Source organism: Xenopus laevis, chromosome 4L (genome assembly GCF_017654675.1).
Source record: "Xenopus laevis strain J_2021 chromosome 4L, Xenopus_laevis_v10.1, whole genome shotgun sequence".
Lineage (NCBI taxonomy): Eukaryota > Metazoa > Chordata > Amphibia > Anura > Pipidae > Xenopus > Xenopus laevis.
The window spans coordinates 93237079-93251366 of NC_054377.1; the positions used below are offsets into that span (position 1 = coordinate 93237079).

The 14288-nt window shown below is 35.2% G+C and overlaps 1 protein-coding gene across 3 annotated transcripts in view; it reads right to left on the reverse strand.

Moving 5' to 3' along the window:
* The window catches only part of rabgap1l.L (RAB GTPase activating protein 1-like L homeolog), a 158301-nt gene that overhangs the window by 83633 nt on the left and 60380 nt on the right, over positions 1 to 14288 (reverse strand). For all 3 annotated transcript variants that reach the window (NM_001086011.1, XM_018256415.2, XM_018256417.2), the window contains 1 exon segment: positions 14103 to 14253. In NM_001086011.1, the coding sequence (NP_001079480.1) occupies positions 14103 to 14253 (151 nt within the window).

The window sequence follows — 14288 nt, forward strand, 5'->3', positions numbered from 1 at the left end:
ACAGTTGCCAGGACACACAGTATTAATGTCACAAACCATCATTAAATATTACAAGCTAATGACAAGCACCACTTATTTTTCTATATTTACTGCATATTAAGGCACTATATATGTGTTTAGTGCCCCATTATATTGTTCCAGTTTTTTCCCACATTGCCATATGTACTTGAATGCATGCCTACCACAATAGATTCCATATTATGTGCATCCCATCCCAATACTGCCTTTCACAGATCTATGTACTGCTCCCTGCAGTATAGCAGCCAGATTTGAAATGACCCAGCAGTAGCCCCTAGATAATGTGTATACAATTCAAGCAAAGGTTAAAATGCTTGCACTACAAACAACAATAGCTGCAGCCAGTGAACAGTAATTTGAGTGCTCCTGTCACAGGAGGATGTATTAATTATTAATTCAAATAAAATAGCAGTGCTAAACATTGCATTCAGAAGGGCACTTGATGTCGTTTCTAAAAAAAGCAATGTGATGCATAGGCTGTCAGTAGCGGAATCTGCAGCTTGCAAGCAGTGCACAGCACCATACAGAGAAAGAATAATACAACAATCATACTGCACATCCTTTTCAGTATACACATTCTACTGTATTAACAGGAACTAGCAATTACTACCTAAAATACAAAATAGATGCCTGAACCAATTGTTATATACTGCTTAGTACCCAATGTGTCTCAGTGTTTTTCTATCCTACCTTAACAAACAAACAAAAAACTGATATTGAATATAATTTAAAATACTGAAAACAGTAATGCCTATGGCACACAATGCATATTCTCTGCTGGCCAGAGAAGCTCCCAAATTGTATCCATTTGGCTTAATGTCATTTAATTCAAACATATACGGACAGAACATTCTCAAATGCTCAAAGTGCGTTCTGTTGTGCACTGGGGCAGTGTCTCACATGGTGCATCTATGCCAGCAGAAAAAAACAGTCAATCTACTTCCATCTGTCCCTTCCTGTGTATGCTCTGACAGGCATGTGATCAGCCTGTCAGCCCACACAGGGTGGACTTCGACACAGAAGTATGCTTTTTTTGATTTTTCCCCTCAAAAAAATTAGTGGTGACTGGTTACATTAGTTAGGATCAAGTACAAGGTAAGGTTTTATTATTACAGAGAAAAGAAATGATTTTTAAAAATGAATTAGTTGCTGCATCTATTGTCATTTATATTCTATGAGCGATAGCCTTCCCACATTTCAGAGCTTTTTGGATAACAAATTGCATACCTGCATTATATAAATAGAAGGATACATCACGACTCATTGAAATTCATGTTTTATAAAAAATAATGTCCCCCTCAGTTGTAAAATATAAAAGCATGTAGCTTTGTGCTTTCATATCGCATAACTCCCAACATTTTGGAAATAGAAAGAGGGACAAAGATTTAGACCATGCCCATTTTGTGGCCCCCTATTAAAGGTGAAATTTCGCTTTAAGCTGCAAGTCACAGTTTCCGCAAGAGACCTGCTTATATTAAATTGTTACAATTATTTCTTTGCTTATCTTAAATTGTTACAAAGTATCTAAGTCCACCTGCCACATATTCTGGGCTCTCTGCCAAAAGCCAAAGTAAGTTTTAGAAACTTTGTATCTTTTTCTGGCTGTTAAGTGCAGGAGATCAAAGAGAAAGTTGGGACATTTCAGTAACAATCTAGGGCTGCGGGTTGAGCTGTCAAAATCAGGAGTGTCCTGTTGGGAGGTATGACATTGTCATGGAACTCCTCAATGACTTCTAAATCTTTAAATCTTACAAGAGTGGTTACATTATTCCTTATATAATGAAATCTATAAAAACGAGCAAGCCCTGCCTTTTGAATTTACCTGCAATGTTTAAGTATTACACAGATCTCTCAATAAAGTGAGTCAGATGTTGGAAAGTACATCCAAAAAGAGTACACAGGCACAGTACAACGAAAGGTAAGTCACAATGAAGGAGAATGCTCTATTGGGTTTACTGAACATGTGAGACCACATAGCACACTGGACCAGACTGGCCCCCTGACATTAATATTCATAGAAATTTAGGGCCAATGAGATACCATGGTAAGAATTTCAATCCATGGCTAACATAGTACGCAAGACAGCAAAACTAGTCTTTTTAATATTACGTTTATTTTTTCTGCCCAAGGAAGCTTATTAAATTTGAGTTTCATTAATATTATTCCTATTGTTTGCTCTGTAGTTCAAGTATTACTATTTACTGCATTTGAGGATTCTGATAAACAGGGGCGTAACTAAAGAGGAATCAGACCCTGCAGTTGCAGGGGGACACAGAAAACCATAATAAATTGAAAATTTCAATATATCTGTAGAACTTTCCAATGTTTTGGGGCCCTAAACTGTATTTGCTGTGGGCCCAATAATATCTAGTTACACCACTGTTGATAAAAATACAATTTATTTATGTTAAATCAAAGAAACTCAGATTAGGAAACCATTTAGCTTTGCTTCACATACCACATTAACCGACTAAATGTTTCCACTTGAAAATACGGTTTAGCTACAACAAATACACATGAATAGCGTAGACCAGCACTGTGTAACTTTTTACATGTATGTGTGCTGAAATTTATTAAAATGCCCCACAGCTGCCCTTTTTTCAACCTATGTACCTCCATCCAGACAGCTCTGATAGCTGTTTACAACCATTCACTATAGTAATCATTATAGTAATAGTTAAGTGAGCATAGACTTTTCAATAAAATTGTGACAGTGTTGATCAAATAATCAAAAAAAATGGCAGAACTTTTCCTTGGTTTAGTAAACAATTGCTTAACGATTAGTTATGCCTATATTTTGGTCAACACGAAAGCTACATACATCCATGCTTCAAGATCCATACTTGGCCGATATAACATTAGTCAGTTGGTTAAAGGAGAAGGAAAGGTACCCCTAGAAAAATAAGCATTTAAATTTATACCAATGGTCCCAATAGAACTATTAGGTTTGTACTCCCAATATAAGTAGTCTTACATTAAATATTCCCCTCTGAAATGCTGTCCATTGCAGCCATCTTTGTTCCCTCAGTCATTTCCCCATATGTTAGTTCAGAGCAGTATGTTTGTGTCGCCATAGAAACTCAAAGCTCAGTCTCCTATTGGCAAGATGGATTAGAATCATTGATGACATGGGCAATTTACATGGTACCAGCCCTTGTATGGATTACTTAAAGGGAATGTTCACCTTTAAATTAACTTTTACTATGATGTAGAGAGTGATATTCTGAGACAACTTGCAAATGGTTTTCATTTTTTACTATTTGTGGTTTTTGAGTTATTTAGCTTTTCATTCAACAGTTCTCCCATGTGCAATTTCAGCAGTCTGGTTGCTAGGGTAATTTGACCCTTTGAAATTGAATGAGAGATGGAATATGAATAGGAGAATAAAAAGATTAGTAATAAAAAGTATAAATAACATTACATTTGCAGTTTTACAGAGCATTTGATTTTAGTTGGGGTCATGGACCCCATTTGAAAGCTGGAAATAACCAGAAGAAAAAGGCTTAAAGGAATCCTGTCATCGGAAAATATGTTTTTTTTTCAAAACACAACAGTTAATAGTGCTACTCCAGCAGAATTCTGCACTGAAAAAGAGCAAACAGATTTTTTTATATTCAATTTTGAAATCTGACATGGGGCAAGACATTTTGTCAATTTCCCAGCTGCCCCTGGTCATGTGACTTGTGCCTGCACTTTAGGAGAGAAATGCTTTCTGGCAGGCTGCTGTTTTTCTTTCTCAATGTAACTGAATGTGTCTTAGTGGGACATGGGTTTTTACTATTGAGTGTTGTTCTTAGATCTACCAGGCAGCTGTTATCTTGTGTTAGGGAGCTGCTATCTGGTTACCTTCCCATTGTTCTTTTTCCCATGACAGTATCCCTTTAAAAAAAACTATAACAAATAAATAATGAAGACCAATTTTATAGTTGCTTAGAATTAGCCTTTCTATAACACCACCCATTTAAGTATACTCATGTGTCACCCCAAGGCCAGGGAGCACAGAAGTTAGCGTATTGTACATCAGAGAACTGCTTGGTTTTATGGAAAGTAGAGGAGTGAAGGCATGGAAACTATGCAGAAAAGAGCAGTGTTGTGAGTTACACAGAACCTACATGAAACAGGCAAAATGCCGAATGCATTTTTATTCTTGACTTTACTTCTTATTTAACCTCTTTGAATGAATACTTCATAGCCATAAGGACAAGTTTTGTATTGCGCTAGAAATATAGAACCTGCTTTATCAGTTCATTAAGCTATCAGCTACAACTGAGTAGCTCTGTAATTATGCTCTATATTATTATTTATATCAATTAGCAGAAAGTATAATTGTTTGCTCATTTGGCTTTGATAGACTTTACCAGTGGTTATGAGGCTGGATTTTAAGGGGCAGATTTATCAAATCAGATCTTATCATAGTAAAAACCCAATATCCACTGCTTTGTATTCATTCCTATTCACCCATGGATAAAGATACTCCTAAAAAATCCTATAGAAATGAATGGAGAGTGGTAGAATTGTGGTGATGACAAATTTCACCCTTGGAAAAACCTGACAAAACAAAAAAAAAACTTTCTATATAGGGAAATTCTCAGATGGGTGACTAGCTTATCTGATATGTATGATTAAGACAACTAATGGGGTCATCCGCTGATCATGAAGTACCAAAGATCCCACTGTTCCACAGCCATTTTCCTACTTTAACTACAGCAATCTGACCAGCCATGTGTATGACCAAATTATGAATGTTCTGGTTAATGTGACAGAAATTGAATTAACACATGCTATTTAACATATAAATAAGGCAATTTAGAGTGTAAATTCATGTATTTGTATTGTATAACCAAAACAATGTTCAGGTAGGTTAAACTTCCTTCCCGTTTTGACAACATAAAAAAATGTTCTGTCTATTTGCTCAGTTTTGGTAAGGAAAAGGATGCAGCTGCCTAGCAATATAGCAATTCAAATACTAGTTACAGCGTTCTGTATTCCATTCACGCCATAACAATTAAGTACTTCTTATGTTACAGGTACCAAACTAGTTATCCAGAATGCTCGAGACCTGGGGTTTTACGGACAACAGATCTTTCCGTAATTTGGATCTCCATAGTCTACTAAAAACTATTTAAACATTAAATAAATCCAATTGGCTTGTTTTGCATCCAGTAAGGATTAATTACATCTTAGTTGGGATAACTAACAAGGTACTGTTTTAATCATTACAGAGAAAAAGGAAATCATTTTTTTCATAATTCAGAGCTTCCTGGACAACAGGTTTCTGGATAATGGATCACATAACTGTACCACTAAATGGCTCTGAAATCTCAATACACCTGCCAACAGTCTGTTAGAATAGCCAGGCAACTGCTTTTTTTTTTTTTTTAGATTATTTACTTGCAGCATAGAGACTCCCTTAAAGGGGTTGTTCACATTTAAATTAACATTTAGTATGATGCAGAAAGCGATATTTTAAGACAATATGCAATCGATTTTTATTTTTTATTTTCCGTGGCTTTTGAGTGATCTAGCTTTTTCAGCTATTTGGTTGCTATGATACAAAAATTACTAACAATCATGCATTGATTAAAATGAGAAACTGGAATATGAATACGAGGGGGCTGAATAGAAAGATGAGTAACAAAAAGTAGCAGTAACAATACATTTGTAGCATTTCAGAGCATTTGTTGTTTAAATGGGGTCAGTGATCCCCATTTGAAAGCTAGAGAAAGTCAGAAGAAAGCAATTAATTAAATTATATATACTGTATATATATATATATATATATATATATATATATATATATATATATATATATATAAATAAATAAATATAAAAAAATAATGAAGACCAATTGAAAAGTTTCTCGGAATTGGCCATTCTATAACATACTAAAAGTTAACTTGAAGGCATAGCTTTTGAAATAAAAAGAAAGTCCCCACAGATATCCTTTAACAGGTGTTAACTGAAATGTTTCTTGAAGATTGGAGACCGAATATAGTAATTTCATGTATCTCTCTTCAAGCATATACCTCATGGGAAATATCTCAGTGGGCAATTTGTGTTCCTCCACAAAAGAGTGAATTTGAACATGCTTTTAAAAATGCAAGACAATTACTTGCTTAATTAGTTAACATAATTTCACCCTATTTACAAAACAGGAATTTACATTACAAACCTTGCAAAGTTAAACCAGCACTGTGACAATGTTCATGTGAGCTATATACAAGCAATTTCACATGCTCATTCCACTCAAGTGATATCAGCTATATGATAGCTGATAAAAATGTCAATGTTACCTTCTAAGCTGCATCCTGTATTGCCTGTTCTGTTGATGGTAAAAACGCAGGCACAATGCAATTACACACCTTCACTTTTTAAATGGAAGAAGCCAACAGACAACACAATAAAATATATCTGTACAATGAACTTGAGCCTTGAAGATTGAATACATACAAGGCATCAGGATTAGAGCAGGCTAGAAAAGGGGTTTGTACCGGGTCCGAAACTTTTAGCCTAAAATGCCTTTTGTAAAAGTACAAGTGATATACTACAATGTGTAATAATCCTTTTATATTTTTAGCAGGTCAACATTGTTATCACCCTGTTCAAACAAGTACAAGAGAAGGTGACAATCTATAGAGGGTAGAACAATGTAGACCAGCAGACAAGACACATTTTGTGGGGATATGTGTTTAGGCGTATATATAATATATAATGGGATCATGTGAAAGTAATAAAAAAAACAGTTTATATATATATATATATATATATATATATATATATATTTAATTTGAAAGCAATATGACGCCACCTTATTTACACTATTATAACAAACATATAACTAAAGGTCTACATGAAGATATAAATAAATAAAAATGTTTTATTGCGTTTAATAGGGTAAACAGTAAGAGCTTCATTTAAGAATATTATGTATAATTACATTACACGGTACATAACAGAAAGGTTTAAGTAGTCCCAATCAATATTTCAAGGTTAACATATTCTCATTCATATCGGGCAAGCTTGGTAGGTCTACAATACTTGGAGAGCGAAAATTCTTCTTATTTAGAAAAAATCCCACCCTTCCCACAGTATAAAAATACATAAGTCATATAAATTACAATTATCAAAATCAATTACTCTCCTATGTAGAGCCAATTATGCAAAAGTTTCACAAAAAGCTACAGTTATGGTTTAAACCTCAAAAACTTTTGTAGTGCCTGCTCAATGTTTTGTGATATGGTTTAATGTACTCCATCTGGCCACAGGTTTGGGGCTTGGCACCCAAACCAAATGTTTCTACTTGTTAGTTATATGGTCCCTACATCTAATGGGAGTTATCTTATCTTTGTGAATCTAAGGTAAATAGGAATTCCATTTTCTTAACCTAACACCATCTAACATGGAAAAGTCTTGGAAAAGGTTGCACAAAGCAGCCCCATGTAAATTACTATAGCTGGTTTTCCAGGAGTAGATTTGGAAGGTTTTAGAAAACTTTTTGTACATTTTACACTTTGTTACTTGGTTCAGTGGTATACATGAGATTACTGCTCTGCAGGAGTTTTAACACCCACCATTCTCTGTTGCCAGGCAACTCCATCATCTCTCACTTTTGTTTCTTACATGGCATCAAAGATCAGAAACCACTTTTTAGTCTCAATTTGCTTTTCATGCAGTACAAACATAAGGAAAGCCAAAATAGTAATAGTGGTGTATAGGACCAGGATTTTAGGCGAGCATGCTGCCCAATCACATCTACATTGGTTTGGAGGCTCTAGTGCTGCTCATGAGGTACACTATATATTTATTGCTACATAACTGTAATGCAAAATATGTCATTAAGTTTTGCTTCTTATTCATTTCCTTAAGCTATTAGTTCCTTCTAATAAACTGCACATACAAACCCCATGATGTAACTGCTAGATCGCAAGTCACTTGGGCTGCTGGGCCAACGCTACACAGGTCATTGAAGGTATTGCTTTAGACAAAGTATAAATTCTGTTCCACTGATTTCAACAAGTACATTACATAATCAATTTATCAATTCACAGATAAACAGTACCATTGTGGACCTTACTCAACAATACAGTGTGTAACAGACACAAGGGAAAATTAAAATCCTACTTTGATGACACAGCAGACTCGTGTCCAGTTAATTGCTCGCGAATGCTTTAATGACACTGTGCACCAAAACTGCCACTATTCTAACATGTATACAGTAAGAGAAATGTACACCACAACATGCATGTGATATGCAAAACAGACATTAATTTGCATCTTTATTAGTAAATCAAGTGCAATTGGCATTGTTACTAAGCAGGTGGCAGATGCCATGCTAAAATTCTGCATTGTGGGTAAAAAACAAAGCGATTTACAACTTTTTTGCTTTGATGAATGATAACTTTTAAAGAACAAAAGTGTTAACTTTTACCTGAAAACAATGTTCTACTGTAAGGTAGTGTATTTTTAAAAATAGTGTTTATCACTGTCCAAACTTTTTCACATGCAACATGTGAGATCGTAACTGGGGAAGCTTTGAGGGAGATATATATATATATTTATATATATTTTATCCCAATTCCATTCCTACTTCCTATAGAACTGTGGTTGTAAGAGGGTTATTTCCCCTGGAAGTTCTCACCTGGGGGATAATTAGCAGGAAATGATCTGCTAGCAGACTGCTGAGATCTGTGTGGAAACAGAGAAACAGCTTGGAGTGCTGCTGATTTCAAAAAAGGAAAAGACTCTAAATAGGTACAGGCTCTGTGGAATTATAGCTTTGTGTTCAGCCATGAATCCCGGTAGAGGAGTAGTAGTAGAGAGGGAAAATACCCTGGGTATTAGTTAGAAACCAAGTGTGGCAAAGGTTCTGTTTTGATTTATTTTTTGCTTATACACCTGTTTGGGTCCCACAATCTGGAAAAGAATATAATAAATTGACTTTTTACTTCTAATGAACTGTTGTTTGTCTGATCCTGCTCACACAAAATGACTATCCTCTTTGTTTCTATGTTTAAGTGGATTCTCTGTGCCCTGTATGTCTGCTTTGTAGTACCTTCTGTGCTTATTTGCAGAGCAGTTGATGCAGAGGATTTGAGTGCAGTGATAAATGCAGGGTTCCTTAGCACCTTAAGCCTACTTCAGAACCCTTCTGGAACACAGAAGTTGTGTCAATTAACGTAACTTTTGAGTGATCATATCACTTGAATTGAAAATGAACATCAGATTAGCACTCTAGTAACTACCGTATAGAGGAAAAGGGTATTATTGCTCCCCCCCTGCACCGGCTTGGCAAACTACTGCCACCTTCTTTTTCCAGATATTATTCTACAATCCGGTCCATCCATCTGTTTTTCAAGCAATATCAACACCAAAAAAAACTAAAGCCAGGTGTGACCTGGTGTGATAACACATTTAGTAATACATGTTATTTAATAGATAAAATATCTGAAAATGTACAGAAAACCGTTGCATTATTTACAAAGGTGTTATCAGAATACCTGTACTAAAATACCTGTACTAAAATATCAGTGATAAGTATTGTTGTCAAGCAGCATAGGTAAAGGAGTATTCGAAAATATTTTAGGCAGTGGTTTAAAGTGCTAACACCTACTGGTTTATATTGAAAGGAAGGTTTTGTTAGAGAGATAAAGTGCATGAAAATGCCAGTGGTATTGCATAGAGGCTTTTTATATTATTTTTAGCTCATCAGTTGCCATAACAATAACGAAATATCAAAGTTGTTATGGCAACTGAATTTTGAAAGCAGTCAAATAAGAACTGAAAGAGCTTTCAGTTAGTTTGAAATAGAACATCTGTGATTCGGGAGAAGTCAAGTTTAGCATTTAGGAGAAACTGACAGGGTGAGAGTGTATAAAAGCGATTAGGATGTGGGGTGCACCACTGCAGAAAATAACACTATACTGTTTCTGGGAGACAGAACTACAGAAACTTGAGTATTAACTATACTTTACAGATTTTTTTTCTCTTCTGCTACATCCTTGTAGTAAAAACTCTGGAGATGCAATGGAAACTGAGACCTCATAAACTACAAAGGGTTTGAGAAGTAGTGTCAGACCAAAGCTGGGGATAAAGGGATTATAACTATCATATTAACTTTTAAAAACTATTCATTTTGACTAAACACAGGCAATTGATTCTTCAGCATTGTTGCTCTTATACTATGTCACTCATCAAATCATTGCATCAAACAGATATAGGGAACAAAGAGAGACCTATTATAACAAAGAGAGACCTATTATGCTGACAGTATTGTTACCGTACATCCATTTCTGTGGAGGACAAGTGCCATTGCTATAAAAACGATCTACTATATTGTAGAGAATTTAATAAATCTAACTGACAACTGTAAATCCAGATGTTTTCAGACACAATTAAACCTATATGGTCTATGTTATAAATAGTACAGACCTAGGGGTACATAGCCATACATATTCTGTCTTACTTGCCCCCCTCCCCCTGGAAGGACATCCATGTTTAGTGGCATTGCCTTTACAGAAGTAATTACATTCACCAAGGCACTCAAATACAAAAGAGTAAATTATTTCAACAATTAAATACTGTGGACAGGGTTTAAACAAGGTTTTAAAAGGGAGTCAATGTGTTATTCACAGTCAGGACAGTGAGGTTGTGGAATGCACTGCCGGGTGATGTTGTGATGGCTGATTCTGTTAATGCCTTTAAGAATGGCTTGGATGATTTTTTGGACAGACATAATATCAAAGGCTATTGTGATACTAAACTTTATAGTTAGTATAGATATGGGTATATATCATTTATGTGAAAGTATAGAGGGGTGTGTGTGTGGATGCTGGGTTTTCATTTGGAGGGGTTGAACTTGATGGACTTTGTCTTTTTTCAACCCAATTTAACTATGTAACTAAGTGGAGCTGGAGTGATATCAGTGGGCCCAACACCTGGAGAGCCTGCAATCTGAAACTGACAAAGCAACCTAAGGTATCACATGTAGAAAATAAGATGTATTGACTTAAATTTTAGTCAAGAACTGAAAACTTTCTCTTTTCTGTGTTGACGATGTATCAAAGCTAATTCTTTGTTAAATTGTTATTTTTCCTTTGACAAATGAAAATCAATAAAAAATGTAAATAAAAAAAGTCACATTTTAAAGGTGCTTCGTTTTGATACACATATCTCTATACCTGTATTCAATATTCAATTTGCAAAATCTAAAAAGTACATTTGGAAATACTATATTTCATATACTGAATCTCAATAGCTCCCAATCTTCTGGTGTATGGTGTAAAATCTGGGGGAAATGTAACATCTTGGAAATATGCTGGTAGGACCACAAAAAGAAATACTTGAAATCACGGTATGTAAAATTGAAGTCTCACTGTATTATTACTTTCTGTGACAATATAATTGTCCTCTGGGTTGCTGCTGAGAAGCAACACTTAAGTGTAGATGAAAATCATAAGTGTCAGAAATTGTTATGCAATGTGCATCTTAATCAATCAATTGATTGATTATCCTTATATCTTGCATTTTATATTGTGTATAATATTGCATTTGAGTCCCTAAAACTTGGGTAATTCAGGGCATGTGCTGAAAATCTGCAGATAATTATATGGGGAACTAATGGGGGGCATCTTTGAAAACATGTCTCTTCAATGCTATCTGACAGAATGACTAATGGAGACAGAGCTGTATTGATAGGACAAGAAGAGTAGAACACAGTATAAAGTGCAAAAAAAAATGGCAGATTACTGCCTTTTTTTACACTTGCACACTGTGTTCTGGAAAGCAAATTACCCCTGCAATTAAAGAACAACTTAAGTGTTATGTTCAAAGGCAACTTTAGTTGGTACAATCCCATGATATCGAAGAGTACATTTATAGTAATAACACAACATACATCCCATCAGAACAGTGGTGAACGGGCATTTGTTTTAGCCCAAGTTAGAGTATAGTTAAAAAAAAAAAAAAAGTATGCAAGGCATAGTTTGGGAGTTTTAATTTAGAAAGCAGCAAGTAAGTTGCAGATAAAACTTAGTCCCTGTGTAAAATGTATAATGAAGCAGTACAATTCTTAATGAATCAGATGCAAGTTGAGTGTAGGACTGGCTATACCAGTGATACATTTGATGTAGTTGGCCATCTTAAATTTATTGCACTATATGGACAAACAATCCAAACAATCTGTTTTGTTTAAAGGGTAAGGCATTTTTGTGATAGCTTAAGGCACAAAATGTCTCTATGTCCTTAATATATTGATAACGGGTTGAGTGCAGAGGACCTCTAATATTTGTCTGTGTGAACTTTGTGTCACAGTCTCATTGAACCCCGTTATTTGGTTCAAAAATAGTGGTGAGCACAACTTTCCCTTTTTTGTTTTATGAAAACAATGGTCCTTTGTGTTTAAATTCCCTTTGTGTATTAAATACGCTAAACCAAAGCTTCTAACTGCTATGTAAATTCAGAGGAAAAAAATGTCCTTTGTTGACTTGGAGTAACTAAAGGGCACTATGTATAAAAGGAGAAAACCATACACAAACTGCATGCATTTGCATTCTGTCAGCATAAACAATGCTGAGCAATGAGCTGTGAAATTGAGTGTATTCTATGTTGTATGCAAGGTTAGGAGTTACCATGAAGAAGTCAATTTGTTTTGAGAGAAAAACCAGTTGACATGTCCAATCTCTTGACTCTTCATAAGGTAATGTATGAGGTAATAGCAGATTATGCAGACAGGGCACATATTTATTTTTGCTATTCTGATCTTCTCTTTTCAATCACAGGTTAAAAAAATGCATCAATGTTCTCCAGCCTTCTGTGTGGAAGGCAAAATATGGCAATATCCAACTATACAGGCTACATGTGATTATCAAATAACACTTAAGTGGCCTTTTCATTTTCAATCCTTGCTAATAAATAACACACTTATAAACCGGGGGTCCTTTCATTAAATGATTAGGAACCAGCAATAACAACACTGGCTGCATAATTATGGCAGCACTCTACTGTCATATGAAAGATTCAATCATTACATAGTGTATGCTCTGTTGCCAATGGATTTCCAAGTTACAGTCAATGTAAGCAGCTATGATGCCTCTGGCTCTCATTGTCCCATATCTGACAATTAACTTACTCCTCACTGGTTTTGGTTATGGTGCACCATAGAAATAATGAACAGTAGTGTAACTTTTTATGCAACCTTTTTAATATGTAATAAGGGAATGTAATATAAAATGAATGTCATAAGGGGCATTTTGCAACACCAGTTACAAGACACTGTTTTATTTATAGTCTTATCATAACAATATCTAAAATGTAAAAAAATATTTCTAGAATATTTTTGTGCTCAATGGCAGTGGGTAATATATCTCATACCTATAACAGGCAGTACAGACACTTTATGACTATCTTTTCCAACCCAGCTATAGCATGCGGTACCTCACATGCTTCCTGTTTGTTCCTCCCAAGGGCTGATCAGTCAGAGAGCATAGGAGAGTAGCCATGTCTCTTAGAAAAGTACAAATGGTAGGTGGTAAGGAATAACAGCCCCTTTCCAAATTTCAATTGTTTTCTGCCCTTTCTTTATCTATAATAATTAATACCCTTACCTCTACCTAGTTTTGTAGAGTAGGTGACTGTTAATAAAGAAATAAAGTTAAAAATAAACAATTTCAATTTATTACGCAGTGCCTAGTAAGTGCATTTACACGGCAAGCAATTGAGTAACTCCGGAAGGTGCAATATTTTTAAAGCATACAAGTTTGCAACTTCAATGATACTGGTTTTTCAATTTCAATGATATTGGTTGCTGACTTCAGATGTTATTAACCCAAATATGGGACCAAAACCATGGCCTACACAACAGATATCTTGCAGGTTTGAAATCCAGTCAGACAAGGAACCCATTGGGACATCTACTTGTTCCTTCCCAAACAAGCTTGTCTAGGCCCATTTTATGATCCAAACACATTAAAGACTCTTTATTAATATATCATATAAAGCATATTTTTGCATGCATTTTTTAAGAAAAGAATTATCACCTAAAAACACCAATCAAACAATTCCAACACAAGAAATAGACAGATTCTTACTTTTACAATGAGCATCTTGTATATATCCAGCATTTCCTGGTTTTCATGACAACCTGCTAAGAGCTGCCACACCTCTGCCCTCAAGGCCTCAGGTATACCTCTTTTCACCAGTGAAGAAAGTCCTTTGGGCCTCACACTTAGGTTGCTGTGCCTGCGTTAGAATACACAGCATAAAGGCTTAGCAGG